At 54.3% G+C, this 13,872-nt stretch overlaps 2 protein-coding genes across 5 annotated transcripts; one reads left to right on the plus strand and one right to left on the minus strand.

The window, feature by feature from the left end:
- Positions 1-2,042: 2,042 nt before the first annotated feature.
- Positions 2,043-4,941, minus strand: MRPL54 (mitochondrial ribosomal protein L54). 2 transcript variants are annotated; one of them, XM_082837455.1, is made up of 3 exons: positions 4,809-4,941; positions 4,008-4,164; positions 2,043-3,428 (listed from the first exon to the last, which is right to left on the minus strand). In XM_082837455.1, the coding sequence occupies exons 1-3, from the start codon at positions 4,924-4,926 to the stop codon at positions 3,296-3,298; spliced, it is 408 nt and encodes a 135-aa protein (XP_082693581.1). In that variant the 5' UTR covers positions 4,927-4,941; the 3' UTR covers positions 2,043-3,295. The 2 variants fall into 2 exon arrangements, with proteins under 2 accessions (XP_082693581.1, XP_082693582.1); XM_082837456.1 differs by having other exon boundaries at positions 4,775-4,941.
- Positions 4,942-5,786: 845 nt separating this feature from the next.
- Positions 5,787-13,720, plus strand: APBA3 (amyloid beta precursor protein binding family A member 3). 3 transcript variants are annotated; one of them, XM_082835088.1, is made up of 12 exons: positions 5,787-5,882; positions 6,534-6,765; positions 6,940-7,136; positions 7,224-7,263; positions 10,921-11,066; positions 11,198-11,284; positions 11,381-11,542; positions 11,899-12,078; positions 12,198-12,410; positions 13,061-13,180; positions 13,267-13,407; positions 13,508-13,720. In XM_082835088.1, the coding sequence occupies exons 2-12, from the start codon at positions 6,561-6,563 to the stop codon at positions 13,577-13,579; spliced, it is 1,563 nt and encodes a 520-aa protein (XP_082691214.1). In that variant the 5' UTR covers positions 5,787-5,882; positions 6,534-6,560; the 3' UTR covers positions 13,580-13,720. The 3 variants fall into 3 exon arrangements, with proteins under 3 accessions (XP_082691214.1, XP_082691212.1, XP_082691213.1); XM_082835086.1 differs by having other exon boundaries at positions 6,534-7,136; XM_082835087.1 differs by having other exon boundaries at positions 5,846-5,909; positions 6,595-7,136.
- Positions 13,721-13,872: the final 152 nt, after the last annotated feature.

The following is a 13,872-nucleotide window of genomic DNA, read 5'->3' on the forward strand; positions in this document are numbered from 1 at the left end:
CTGCCTGGACCCCCTCCTCACCCCTACCGTGTGGGTCTCACAGGTGTGGGCAGGGCAGGTCCTTCCGAGCCTCCAGGGGAGCATTGGTTCCCGCCTTCAGCTTCTAGAGGCGCCGCATCCCTGGCTCGGGGCCCCTCCTGCATCCTCACAGCCAGCAGCGCATCATCTCCCGTCTCTATCTGTGACCCTCCCGCCTCCCTCTTATAAGGACCCTGTGATGACACTGGGCCCCTCGGGGAATCCAGGGTCATCCCTGTCTCAGGGGCCTTAACCCCACCTGCAAAGTCTCCTCTGCCCCGTGAGGTGACACTTCCACAGGTCCCAGGGTGACTTTGGGGTACATTAGCCTGAAGACAAGTTTTCCTGTCTTGCCGAGGCCGCCCCTGGCCACATGGCCTCAGCTTCCACCATCTCTTCTTTCATCCCCAGCTCATTCCAGCCGCTTGGGCTTTGTCCCCACTGTCCCCTCAAGGGGAATGAACAGCTGCTACAGAAGCCCTAGGACTGGCCAAGCTCGGGATGTATCGGGTTTGCAGAGCAAGGGAGCTAGAGGTGACCGGAGGCAACGATGCCTGGTGACAAGTTGGGAGTTTCCCGGTCAGAGAAGAGGCAGCGAGACCGGCTGGAGCAGAGGGGCCAGCTCGGATTTCTGGAACAGTCCACTGGGACCCCCCACCAGCCACATGTGGCTCGGAAGTTCAAACTGGTGACAACAAATTACATGTTGCGCTCCTCAGCTGTCCTGGCCACATGGGGCTGGGGGCCATGACTGCACAGAGCAACAGGTAACATCTCCATCCACACCATCTAGAACACGGGTTCTGAGCCTTGGCGGGGGCGGGGTGGGTGAGACCTGTAAGATCAGGTAAGTCTTGTCAAAAACTGACCACACAGGGCTTCCCTGGTGGCGCAGTGGTTAAGAATCCGCCTGCCGTTGCAGGGGACACGGGTGCTGTCAAGCCCACGACTTTTTGTTGAAACCATTTGGGAAAAGAAATTCTGTTTCTCCCAGGACTTGGAACTGGGAGAGTACGAGCCGCTGGGCAAACGGATCTGCTCAGAAGAGTGAGGCTGCTCAGCACAGAGGAACCCAAGCCGCAAGGGGGGCCTCCCCAGGACCCCATCCCCACCCACACTTTGCACTTTGAGCCAGTGGATTCCCTCTTCTGCTTAAGTCAGTTTGAGCAGACATTTGTCACCTGCAGCCCAGAGTCTGTCCTTGACCACGTCCCTGCTGACCCCACCTGAGATGCGCCACAGCCGAGGCCTGACTTGGTGGAAAACACCGCCCCCTGGGAGCCTCCAAGGACCGTCCTGGGGCCCCACCTGCTCGGATGGGGGGGTGTTGGTCCTGCTCACGAAGGCATCACGGCCACCCTTCCCAGGGCTGAGCTGCACTCCAGGTTGGGGGGAGGGGGGAGCTGGCAAGGAATGGGATGTCACTGCTGCCTGGGGCTGGCCCAGTGCCCACATGACAGGGCACCTCCTTATGGGATGGGGCAGCCAGGGTCAGAACAGGAGAGTGCCGTGTTCTGGTCGGGGGCAGCACCCGAGTCGCTCCAGGCTCTGTCCAGGAAGCTACCACAGGTACCAGGACATTCCAGGAATTTCACTTCTAGGTCCTCACACCCAGATCGCCTGCCCACTGGGGCTCTCAGCTGGCCTGCTCACCTCCAACCTCCAACCTCCAACCTCAGGTGAACCCGATGGCCTGTGTGCTGTCTACACTGCAGCAGCCAGGCCAGCCATCCATCCAGTCATCCGTTCACCCATCCAACTTACGATAAGGACACGACTGAACAAAGCAGAGAAAGGCCTCTGCCCTAGTGGAGCTGCCACTCCAGTGGGAGAGAGACAAGAACTACGATTTTAAAAATAAGTAGAACATGAAACACCTGCTGGTGGTAAGTGCTTGGGAGAAAAATAAAACCAGGAAGGGCGATCAGGAATGTGTGGCAGGGTTGCAATTTAATAGGGTAGTCAGGGGAGGCGTCAATGAGAAGGCAACATCAGAGCAAAGGCCTGGAGGTGAAAGAGGGAGCCTTGAGAACATCCGGGGGAAGAGCGGCGCAGGCAGAGGGCCCAGGGGCAGCACCATGCTTGGCACGTTGGATGAACAGTGAGGAGGCCCGTGGCCATTACAACTTCTGTTTTTACCAAGAGCCATGGGGAACCATGGGAGGGTTGGGACGATCCGCCTGCCCAGAACAGGCCACCAGCGAGGGCAGGTGTGGGGTAATCCGCCTGGCAGAGTCCTCCTAAGAGGATGAGGGCCCTCATTTTCCTGGGACCAGACAGAATTAGCCTCGGGGACCCTGCCCTGCCCTACCTGTCCAGCTCTGGAGGAGCCTGGAGGGCGAGAGGGCCCTGTTCCAGCCCCCCAGGCAGTGTGGTCCTGGCACTGTGTGTGTCCTCCAGCTTCCTTCAATCTGGTGGGCACCAGTGGTGGTGGATGGAAAGGAGAATGATGAGTAGGCCCAGGTCCCTCAGCTCAAGTGACTGGCAAATGAAGATAACCCCTGTGACCCTGGCAGAAAGGAATGAGAAGTGCCTTCCTTCTGGCTGGGCTTGCTGAACTGGATAGGGGGTGTCAGCTAGAAGCCCTGGAGCCACTCCTGCCCGAGGGAACTACCCACTGGAGTTAAAAGGACCCAGAGATGGAGAGCCACATAGCTGAATACTGAAGCACCTGGATCCAGCCGTGCCTGAAGTCAGACCGTACCCCTGGACATTTCAGTTCCTGAAGCTCACAAAGACTCTCTTCTGCTCCGGATGACTTGATTCAGGTGTGAGTCCAGTGCAACCCAGAGCGGCTTGGCTAGAAAACCCTCCGCCTTGAGGATGGAGGCTGGGGCCTCTTGGGCAACACTAGGAATTCCAGGAATGAGGGTGAGCAGCTCAGTGAGGCCGGGAGGGGAAGATGGACCTGCAGATGCCCAGCAATCATTGAGGGTGGAGGCTGGGCCATGGGACCACTGGGTCTGAAGTGCCCACCTCCCCACTGCCTCCCCCAAGTCCCTCCGGGCCCTGACATACGACAACACCCAGAGGCATCTGGAGCCTGCCAACAAGTGCCCCAAGAAGTCTTTATTGGCCCCCAGGGCCCTGATTCAGCTTCAATGCAGGGGCCACCCAGTAACCCCAGTGAGGGTGGTAGTCTCCTCTGTTCTCGGAGAAGTCTGTGTTTCCAGAAAATAAAAAGTCCAGGGGGTGGGCTGGGGGAGGTACCCCCCCACCGACCCACCGCATCTCCTCCAGGTCACTGGAGGGTCAGGGTGCTCTGGTCCCTCTCCCGCTAGAACTTCTGGTTCTTGCTCAGCCGGTTGTGGCGCCAGATGTTGTGTTTCCGCAGCAGCCGCCAGTACTCCCGGGTCTCAGGGTCCAGCTCCTCCAGATTCTTGGGGGGACCCACGTTCATCTGGAACAGCCTGACGGGGAGTGGGCAGAGTCGGGGTTGCAGAGCAGCCCCCTTCCCCGCGGCTCCCCCACCCCAGACCCCCTGACCTCAGGGCAGTCCCTCCCCACCCTGAGGACATGGAACAAGGGAGCGCCCCTATCCCAAGGGTGCTGGGATCTGAGGTGGGCGCACGCCAAACCTTCTGCCTCCTGGCCTTTGTCCGTGCCGCCTGCCCACCTGTAAGGCCTCCCCACCCACTCGCTCAACCTTTCTAAACCTTCCCCAGCTTGAAGGATTGGCACGTGGCAACAGCTTCTGCATCCTGCCACTGCTCTCAGGGCCAAGAGCAAAATTCCCCCTGCAGCCCCCTGAAAGCTGGGCTCCATCAAGTTCCTGCCCTGTCTCCCCCTACTCTCCATCTTGCCTCCCGGAGTCCACTAAGAAACCAGGTGCAGTTCTGCCTGGAGCCTGTGCACTGGCTGTTCCTGCCCACCTCTAACGCTCTGTCCACCCACGCAGGTCGACTCACACACCACCTCCCCAGGGAAGCCCTCCCAGATCCTCGGATTTGGTTAGCCAGGCCCTCCTTACCCAGTCCTGGCACACTCACCACTCTGGGTACTCGGAATCCGGCTTCAGGACCACATCCTGGCCCTCCTTGTAGATGTTGACACCCATGGCGTGCGTGGTGAGCCGGATGGGGTCTGTACACACCTCTGGGTCCTTCAGGGCCTCACCGACCACAGCACCTTTGCCCCCCTTAATGACTACGGTGGGGGAGAATCATTTCAGCCCAGCTCCACCCTCGGGAGGCCAGCCGTCCCTTTCTGCCCTGGCTGGACCCTGTCTGCTGCATTCAAAACGATTTTAACTGGGACACGGATAGTGCATGAAATGACACTGATATTCAGAGTAACCAAGTCATTCCTCTTCAATCCCATTTTCATTCCTTCTGTTTATCTCACGAAAAAAGAGCCTCCGCTGGCTGCTCTGTGTCTGTAAAACCTCACGTCTGCCAAATCCCTCCTTACAACAAAGGAAATCGGGCAAGGCTGTATCCAGAGAAAATTTAAATAACCTTGTTTTGGTTTTAATACTTAGATGGGCCCCAATTTCTGGTGATAACCTGCTAAAGGTGACTAATTTGGAAGCAGAAACGTCACAGGGACCCAAGTCCATGACCTACTCCTACCCCCGCCCCGACATTAAAAAAAAAAAAAAAAAACAAACCTTGGGCCTGCGCACTGAGTCCAATCGCGCCCTAGGTACCTCAAACTGCGCCTGCGCAAACAGCTTAGCCTCTACGCTTGCGCGCTCACTCTAGGACGTGCCTCCCCAACCAGCGCTTGCGCACTACCAACTCCCCAATATCCCTACCATTCTCATCTTGGTTCCTCCTAACCCAGCTCACCCGGTCTCTTGGCATAATCTCGTACATGGAGTCTTACAGAAGCGGCGGGGTCCGGGAGCTCCCGAACCCGCCAGCCGGCCGAGTTCCACGTAGCACCTAAGAGGCGCCTGGCCGCCATGACGTATCCCGGCCGCCTGCACGTTCACGTTTCCGGAGGACGTCTGCGGCCGAGGGGTGCTTGGGAGTTGTAGGCTCCTAGAGATTTATGGGAAATGTATTATTCCGGCCGTAAGCGTACGTTAATTGTGATTTCTTTAAACTTTTGTAGATATCCCCAGGTACTGCACGAGGCGACTTCCAAAGGATGTCTGACTTCTTGCCCTTCAGTTACTTATCACTTACTTTAAGTATGACAACTTATACATCCTTGATTCTAGTCAATGAGCAATTACTGAAAACCTAAAACTAATAAAAGTTAACACCATTATTAGGCTCATTATTTTCTAAATCTATTGCTAAATCTGTAACCAGCTCGATTTCGTTTAATTAGGAGGTAGGTGCTATTATTATACCCAGTTTACAACTGAGGAAGCCGGAAGTTTAGGGAGGTAAAGTTAAGCCAGGCGAGCCATTCGGCCGCCCTACTGAGTGCCACACCGGAGGTCTGTCTGTCTACAATATGGTCCCCGCGTCGCTTCCGGTGTCCCTGGAGTCGAAAGAGTCCGCCTTTCACGCTCCTTTAGTATTTTCCAGTCCTGTTTCTTCCCATCTGCCATCCCTTGGAATAATGAGCAAAGCCGTAGCAGTCAAGCAGTGGCTTTAAACCGCACTTTGCAGTTCAGGAAACAGGCTCAGAAGCCAGCCCGAGCTTTCACTGTGCGTAAATGAAGGTTCCGGACTCGAACTCACGGTCCCAACATCTAACGCCCCCGCGCGGCCAGGCTGGCTGAGAGAACTACATTTCCCAGCAAGCCCCGCGGGCGTGCGCATGCCCAGTGGTCCAGGAGTGCTGCGCGGACAGATCTGCCAGCGCCCAGTCCGGGAATTGGCGAGCGGCGGCGACTGGCAGGACCGGACAAGCCAGGGAGCGGGGTTCTGGGGGCCGCGCGGGTTGAGGCCACCTCGGTTTGGGAAGTGAGTGTGACGGCGGAGCAGAGCGAGGTCTGGAGCCAGCGCCTGAGGTCACGGGTCTGAAGTCTTGAGTCTGGGGTCCGCTAGAGGACTGGGGTCTTAACTCAGCTTTAGGCTCGAGTTGTGTCTTCAGGCTGCGTCTGAGTGGACCTCAGTCTGGGGTCTGAGTCTGGGGTCGATCTTGAGGGTGGCATTGGAGGTTTTGAGATGAGAGTCCGCTTTCTGGCATCTTGGAACTGTAGTATTAAGTCTGAAATTCTGGGTCTCAAGTCTTGGACTGAGGTCTTGAGTCATGGGTCTCGGCGACCTACACCGGTCGGGTCTATATAGTCAGAGTATGTCTCCAGCCTCCACATCTCCGGGGAGGAAGACTTGGAAGAACCAGGACTGGGGTGAACAGGGTCCACGGATGGGGAGAGGTCTGGAGCAACGGGTACAGGGGAATCCCCCGGGGTTTGGAGCTGGGAAGCCACAGCCTTGCAGCTGCTCATTCTGCACCTCAGTTTCCTCGTCTGTAAAATGAGGATCATAGCAGAACCTTCCTTGTGGGGTATGATGGGGATTAAATTATGTGTTCTGTATGAACACATACCAGGTGAGAGCCTGGTACCAAGTTGGAAGCTAGGAAATCTCATCTTTGATTCTCTCTTTCAGATGCTGGCTTGAGCCCAGGGTCCAGGCATGGAATTCCTGACAACCTCCCAACCCCCTCCAGGACCTCCAGCCATGGACTTGGAGGAGCCCAGGGACACACTTTCACCCTCTCAGGACCTCACCCCTGATTGCCCGTGGGACCCGGCACCAGGAGGCCCAGGCAGCCTGAGTCAGATGGAACTTGACGGGCTAAATATTCAGGACCTGCTGCAACAGTTTGAAGCTCTGCCAGGTGATCTGGTGGGCCTGTCCCCAGACGGACCCCCGTGCCCCTTGCACATTGCCACTGGCCATGGCCTGGCCTCTCAGGACATCACCGATGCCCATGGGCTCTTGTCCGCCGAGGCTGGCCGGGAAGACTTGCTGAGCCTCTTGCAGCAAGACGAACGCCCTCCTTCCCAGTCAGGTCCCCAGGAACCTCCGGACCCTGCTCCTCGCCTGTTGCAGCCCCCTGATGACCCAGAGGGGGATATGGCCCCCCAGGAGTGGGCAGAAGGAGCCTCTGTCGAGCAGGACGAGGGCAGGAGCTCAAGCAGCTCCCCAGAACTCTGGCTGGAGACAGTACCTCTGGTCACTTCTGAAGAGCCACCTGCCAGTGCCCAGGTAGAACCCGCCCCGCCCCCCCAGACCGCTCCACTGCTGGGAGCCAAACAGGAGGACTCAGGCCTACCCCCTTATGTCTTCTTCCAGAGCCCCGAGACCCTGGCTTCCTACCCTGCCCTCCAGGAGGGTGAGTGTCCCGCCCACCCTGGCCCCAGGGACTTCGGGGTTTCAGAACAGCCCGACTCAAGCTCCCAGAACCTGGCACAAAGTTTGCCAGTAACGAGTTGCTTCTAGAGAGACTCTGAGGTTGGGTTCGAGTAGATTCCAGACAACTGAAAGAAGAGAGACAGTCCTGAGAATGTTCTAGAATGAATAGGGAGCATTAGGGCAGACTTGGCAAATTGTAGCACTTGATTCTAGAGCAAGGGTTGGTAAATTACCATCCGTGGACTTTCTGGTATGTTTTGTGAGCTAAGATGGCTTCTGCATTTTTATTTATTTATTTTTTAATTAATTTATTTATTTTTTGCCATGCCGTGCAGCATGTGGGATCTTAGTTCCCCAACCAGGGATCGAACCTGCGCCCCCCTGCAGTGGAAGTGCGAGTCCTAACCACTGGACCGCCAGGGAAGTCCTATGCATTTTTATTTTTATTTTATTTTATTATTATTTTTAAATTTATTTTTGGTTGCGTTGGGTGTTCATTGCTGCTCATGGGCTTCCTCTAGTTGCGGTGAGCAGGGGCTGCTCTTCATTGCGGTGCGCGGGCTCCTCATTGCAGTGGCTTCTCTTGTTGCAGAGCACGGGCTCTAGGCGCGCAGGCTTCAGTAGTTGTGGCATGCGGGCTCAGTAGTTGTGGCTCGCGGGCTCGAGAGCACAGGCTCAGTAGTTGTGGTGCACGCGCTTAGTTGCTTCATGGCATGTGGGATCTTCCCAGACCAGGGCTCGAACCTGTGTCCCCTGTATTGCCAGGCAGATTCTTAACCACTGGGCCACCAGGGAAGCCCCCATGCATTTTTAAATGGTTGAAAAAACTTGAAAGAAGATTTCTTGACAGGTGAGAACGATAGGCAATTCAAATTTCAGTGTCCGCAAATAAAGTTTTATCGGGACAGACTCATGCCCATTCATTAGCGTGTTGTCTGTGGTAGCTTTCATATTACAACGGCCAGACTGAGTAGTTGCAATGGAGACCATCTGGCCCACAAAATAAAAAATATTTACTGTTCGGGCCTTTGCAGAAAAGTTTGCCAGTCTGCTCTCAAGGCATGAGAAGTACCTGTTCTGGCCACCTGGAATGTTCTAGAACATTCTCCCCCACATTGTCTGAGGCTCTAGGTCAAAGAACAAGTTCTGTGGTTGTGGGAAAGGAAGCTGGTTTGAACTTGTAGTTCCAAGAAGGTTCTAGAGTCATGGGTGGAGCTGTGATTCACCTAGAGAGCTCCAGACCTAGCATTTTGCCTGTGGTTCTAGACTAAAGTGACCTCAGCTGATGAGGGTGTTCTGGAATGATGAACAGAGCTGTCAGGTTCTACTTAGACTGGGGAGTTCTAGAACCATGGAGTGAATAGAATTTATCTCTGGTTCTAGACCTTTAGGAGCTGTACTAGAACTGGGCAGAACTGTCCAATTCAAGAAAGTTCTACAGCTATACAACAGAAATAGAATTTGAGGCACATGTCACTTGAAATTTTTTAGTTATCCACATTAAAAAAGCAAACACTTAAAATTATCTTTAATAATTTAAATTAAGCCCATATATTTAAAATTAAAATTAAATTAAAAAATTAAATTATTTTATTATTAAATTAAATTTATTTATTTATTATTAAATTAAATTATTATTTAATTATTTAATTATTTAAATTATTATTTAATTATAAATTAAATTATATTATTAAATTAAATCAAATTAAAAATTATTAAATTAAATTAAATTAAAATTAATAAAAATTAATAAAAAATTAAAATATAAATATATATTATATATTTATAATATTATATATATTATATATATAATATAATATATATTTATAATATTATATATATTATATATATAATATAATATATATTTATAATATTATATATTATATATATAATATATATATAATATATATTATATATAATATAATATATATAATATATATAATATATATTATATATATAATATATATATAATATTATATATATATAAAAATATATATATAAAAATATATATTATATATAATATATAAAAAATATAAATATATAAAATAAAATAAAAAAATTAATATTAAATTATATATATTATATTATATATATTATATATATAATATTATATATATATATAAAAATATATATATATATATATTATATATAAAAAATATAAATATATAAAATAAAAAATGAAAAAAAAATAATAAAAATTAATATTAAATTAAATTAAAAATTAAATTAAAAATTAAATTAAAAATTATTAAATTAAATTAAATTAAAAATTAAATTAAAATTAATTTAATTTAAAATTAAATTAAGCCCATATATTTAAAATGTTATTTCAACATACAATCAACAGTTTATAATTTTACATTTTTTTAATGAGAGCTTCTAAATCCGGCGTGCATTTTACACTTACAGCACATCTAAGTCCAGACCAGCCACATTTCAAGTGCACAATACCCACATGTGCCTGGTGGCTACCATATTGGATGGTGCAGTTCTAGAACCCAGAGCAGAGTTATCTGTTGTTCTGGAATGCTTAGATCATGAAGGACAGTGGGCAGAACTGGCTATCCTTTAAGTTCACTGGAATGTGGTTTCATTCCCTGTGGCCTGTGGTTCTCCAAAAAGCAATAGCTATTGATTAGAATATTCTAGAATCACTGGCACTGCTGTCTGGCTCTAGGTTGCTCAGGGAATTCTAGAGCCATGGGGGCACAGCTTTTTGTGGTTCTGGGCTGGGTTGGGGGGATTCTAGAACCATGAGCAGAGTTGGATTGTTCAGATCATTCTTAGAATTGCCCAGTGCATCTGCAGTTGTGAGTTATTGAGGGGATTCTGGAACCACAGGAGGAGCTTCCCAATGCTACATTGATCAAGACGTTCTGGAATCACGTAGTGGAAAAGTGTGATTCTGGAGCAGTGTTGGTTTCTAAAATCCCAGGCAGAATTCTGTGGTTTGAGACGTGTCAGGGAGTTCTAGAATCACAGATCAGGAACCACCTGGGTTTCTGGACAGTATGAGAGTCTGAGGTATGTGGACAGTTGCCCCTTTCTACTCTGTCTGGGCAGAATATGGTCATAGAATATGGTCATAGAATATGACCACGGGGTAGAGTTGTCTGTGGTCCTGGGCCGATAGAGAATTCTAGAGCAGTGGGCAGAGCTGACTGGCTCTAGATTGATTGGGCTTCCAGAACCATCCAGCAGAGTTGACTATGGTTCTATAATGTCAAGGGTTTTAGAAATAGGAGTGGGACTGTCTGGTTCTAGCCTGACTCCTGGAATTCTAGCCACACAGGGCAGCGCTGGGTGTGGGCACAAGAGCTGCTTCTGGCTCTGGTTCTGGATACAGAGCCTGCTCCTGAAACCGCGTCCTCTGCCCGGGAGTCCTTGAGCTGTGGGCAGAGCCAGCTCTAGACTGACGGAGGGCTCTACATCCATGAGGGCCGAGCCACTGACCTGTGGCTCCGGCTGATGGGGTGGCTCTGGGACCGTGGGCAGACGTGTGTGGCTCCGAGTGCCAAGCCGCGGGGCAGAACTCTCTGTGCTTCCAGACCATTCAGGGCTCTGGGCAGAGCCCACAGGGGTGGACGAGCCTGGCAGAGGTTCTAGGGGGCTGACCCATCTCTGCTGTCGCCCTCAGCGTCCGGCCCCTGTGACCACGAAGACCTCCTAGATGGTGTCATATTCGGGGCCAAATACCTGGGCTCCACCCAGCTGGTGTCTGAGCGAAACCCGCCCCCCAGCACGCGCATGGCGCAGGCCCAGGAGGCCATGGACCGCGTCAAGGTGAAGCCAGGGGCCGGCAGGTGGGTGGGCGGGTAGGTGGGCTGCAGGCTGGGTCCCCCGAGGCCCTCTGAGCCTGGCGGGTCAGAGTCTGGGTCTTTGGGGGCCTCCACGTCCCACCCCGCCCCCCACAGGCCCCCGATGGGGAGACCCAGCCGATGACAGAGGTAGACCTCTTCGTCTCCACCAAGAGGGTCAAGGTTCTGACGGCTGACTCCCAGGTACGGGGCCCAGGCCTGGCCTCTGGGGCGTGGGCGCCTCCGCTGCCGAGCGAGGCCCCCGCAGCCCACCCAGCCTGGTTTCCCCACCCCCTCCAGGAGGCCCTGATGGACCACGCCCTGCAGACCATCTCCTACATTGCTGACATCGGCAGCATCCTGGTGCTCATGGCCCGGCGGCGGCTGGCCCGGCGGCCGGCACCCCAGCCCCACAGCCGCCGGCTCTACAAGATGATCTGCCACGTTTTCCACTCAGAGGACGTGAGCAGCGGGCTCCGGGTGTCCTGAGGGCGAGGGGGAACTCACAGTGGCCCCTGCTCTCCACCAAAGCCCCACCTGGTCGCACTGTCACCCCAGCGTCCTTCCGTCCTCACCCTCCTGAAGGCCCTGAGCCATGTATTCCAGGCCTTCCTGTAAGAGCCTGAGACTGGCAGCTGTCTCCCCAAACCCTCCCTGCCCCAGGCCTGTCTCCCTTCCCCTCCCCCTAGATGCTTGGCCAGCGGCTGGCAGGCCAGTCCCACTTGGGGGTGGATGGGCTGGTAGTAGGGATGTCAGTGGCTGGGGGGGACCTGAAGGAGGTGGGTGGGACCCCCAGAGAGGTGCCGCCCACCCCACAGGCCCAGCTCATCGCCCAGGCCATCGGCCAGGCCTTCGCCGTGGCCTACAGCCAGTTCCTGCGGGAAAGTGGGATCAACCCCAGCCAGGTGGGCTCCCAGCAGAGCCAGGGTGCCACGGGCCCCGGCCACCTCCACAACGGGGACCTCGACCACTTCTCCAATAGCGAGAACTGCAGGGAGGTGAGCAAGTGGGTCCCCCACCCCGGCCCACCAAGTGGCCCTGAAGCCCTCCCGCGCCCCCCACCCACCTCCTCCTGCCTCCTCCAAGCAGCCCTCAAGCGCCACCTGTGACCCCCCAGGTGTGCATCGAGAAACGCCGGGGTGAGGGTCTGGGCGTAGCCCTGGTGGAGTCGGGCTGGGGTTCCTTGCTGCCCACGGCCGTCATCGCCAACCTGCTGCACGGGGGCCCCGCCGAGCGCTCAGGGGCCCTCAGCATTGGAGACCGCATCACCGCCATCAACGGGACCAGCCTGGTGGGGCTGCCCCTGGCCGCCTGCCAGGCTGCCGTCCGCGTGAGTCCTCCGGGGTGGCCGGGGCAGAGGGCCTGCGAGGGCCCCCCAGATGGCAGGCCCCCCCTCCCCACACGGCCAGGAGAGTGAGCCCGAGGCCAGGTCTGTGTCTCAGTCCAGAAGGGGCACGTAGGGCGTCAAGCCCTGCCCACACCCGTGCACTCTGGGAAGCCGAGGCTCGGAGGGGCAAGTCCAGGGACACCACTCTGGTGCGGGAGCAGGGTTGGAACACAAGGCCGGTCCTCTGTGCCATGAGGCAGCAAGCGTATTCTTGAGTCTTGACCCTCGTTGCCCAGACGGGGAGACTGAGGTCCAGAGATGGGGAGGGGCCTGGCCAGGCCAGAAGGGCAAGTCTGACGCGGTTCACGCAGTGTGTTACTGAGTGCTTGTAACCCTGCCTTGTGGGCACTGCTAGAACCTTGCTTTTGACCTTGAGGAAACTGAGGCCCAGGGAGGTGAGAGGTGGCGCAGCTCTGACTCCAAGGCCACCCAGCTCTGGCCTGCATTCTTAACCACTTCTCCAGGGGTCTCGTAGAAGCTATAGGTTCCATTTTATGAGTGGGTAAACAGGCCCAGGAGGGGCTGCAGCCCAGCAGGAAGTTTGGCAGCCCCCCCGGAGGCCCAGCCAGGCCAACAGCCCCCATCCTGTACAGGAGGTGAAGCCTCAGACGCTGGTGACCCTGAGCATCGTCCACTGCCCGCCGGTCACCACGGCCATCATCCGCCGGCCCCACGTCCGCGAGCAGCTGGGCTTCTGCGTGGAGGACGGCATAGTGAGTCCCCAGCCTGCGGACCCGGTGGGGGGTGGGCGGCCCCAGGCGTGGCCCCCTGGGCAGCGTGGCCCTTCCTGTCCCCCCAGATCTGCAGCCTCCTCCGGGGTGGCATTGCTGAGCGCGGGGGCGTCCGCGTGGGGCACCGCATCATTGAGATCAACGGGCAGAGTGTGGTGGCCACGCCCCACGCCCGCATCATTGAGCTGCTCACGGAGGCCCACATTGAGGTGCGCTGCGCGGGGGTGGGGTGGGGGTGGTGGGGTGGGGGTGGGCGGGGTCTGAGTGGGAGGAGGCGGCCTCCAGCTGCCGCCTCCTCTCCGCCCCCAGGTCCACATCAAGACGATGCCTGCTGCCACCTACCGCCTGCTCACAGGCCAGGAGCAGCCGGTGTACCTGTGACCGGCCACCTTCCCCCCCCCACTGTGCCTTAGCCCCCGCCGGCCCCGGAACTCCGTCCACGGACCCTCCTCGGCTGGCCAGGGCCCCAAAAGTTTCTTGGTTCTATATTATTTTCTTATGTAAAAAATTAAAAGCTTATCGAATGGGCAAAGTCTCAGATCTGGGTCTGTGGGGTTGAGGGAGGAAAGACAGCACCCTACTCTGGCCCCTTGTCCCTGGAAGTCACTAGAAGCCAGTGCTGTGAAAATACTCCATTTATTAAAGACCGGGCAGAGGGAGGCAGGTTTCCAGGT

Source organism: Leucopleurus acutus, assembly GCF_964270905.1.
Source record: "Leucopleurus acutus genome assembly, chromosome: 3".
NCBI classification, from domain to species: Eukaryota; Metazoa; Chordata; class Mammalia; order Artiodactyla; family Delphinidae; genus Leucopleurus; species Leucopleurus acutus.

Coding starts and splice junctions, on each gene's coding strand:
- APBA3 (XM_082835086.1), top strand. CDS start 6,561: ATGGAATTCCTGACAACCTCCCAACCCCCTCCAGGACCTCCAGCCATG. Junction 7,137..7,223: donor AGCCACCTGCCAGTGCCCAG/GTAGAACCCGCC, acceptor GTCTTCTTCCAG/AGCCCCGAGACCCTGGCTTC. Junction 11,285..11,380: donor TTCTGACGGCTGACTCCCAG/GTACGGGGCCCA, acceptor CACCCCCTCCAG/GAGGCCCTGATGGACCACGC.
- MRPL54 (XM_082837455.1), bottom strand. CDS start 4,926: ATGGCGGCCAGGCGCCTCTTAGGTGCTACGTGGAACTCGGCCGGCTGG. Junction 4,165..4,808: donor AGATTATGCCAAGAGACCGG/GTGAGCTGGGTT, acceptor CCCCCACCGTAG/TCATTAAGGGGGGCAAAGGT. Junction 3,429..4,007: donor GATTCCGAGTACCCAGAGTG/GTGAGTGTGCCA, acceptor ACTCCCCGTCAG/GCTGTTCCAGATGAACGTGG.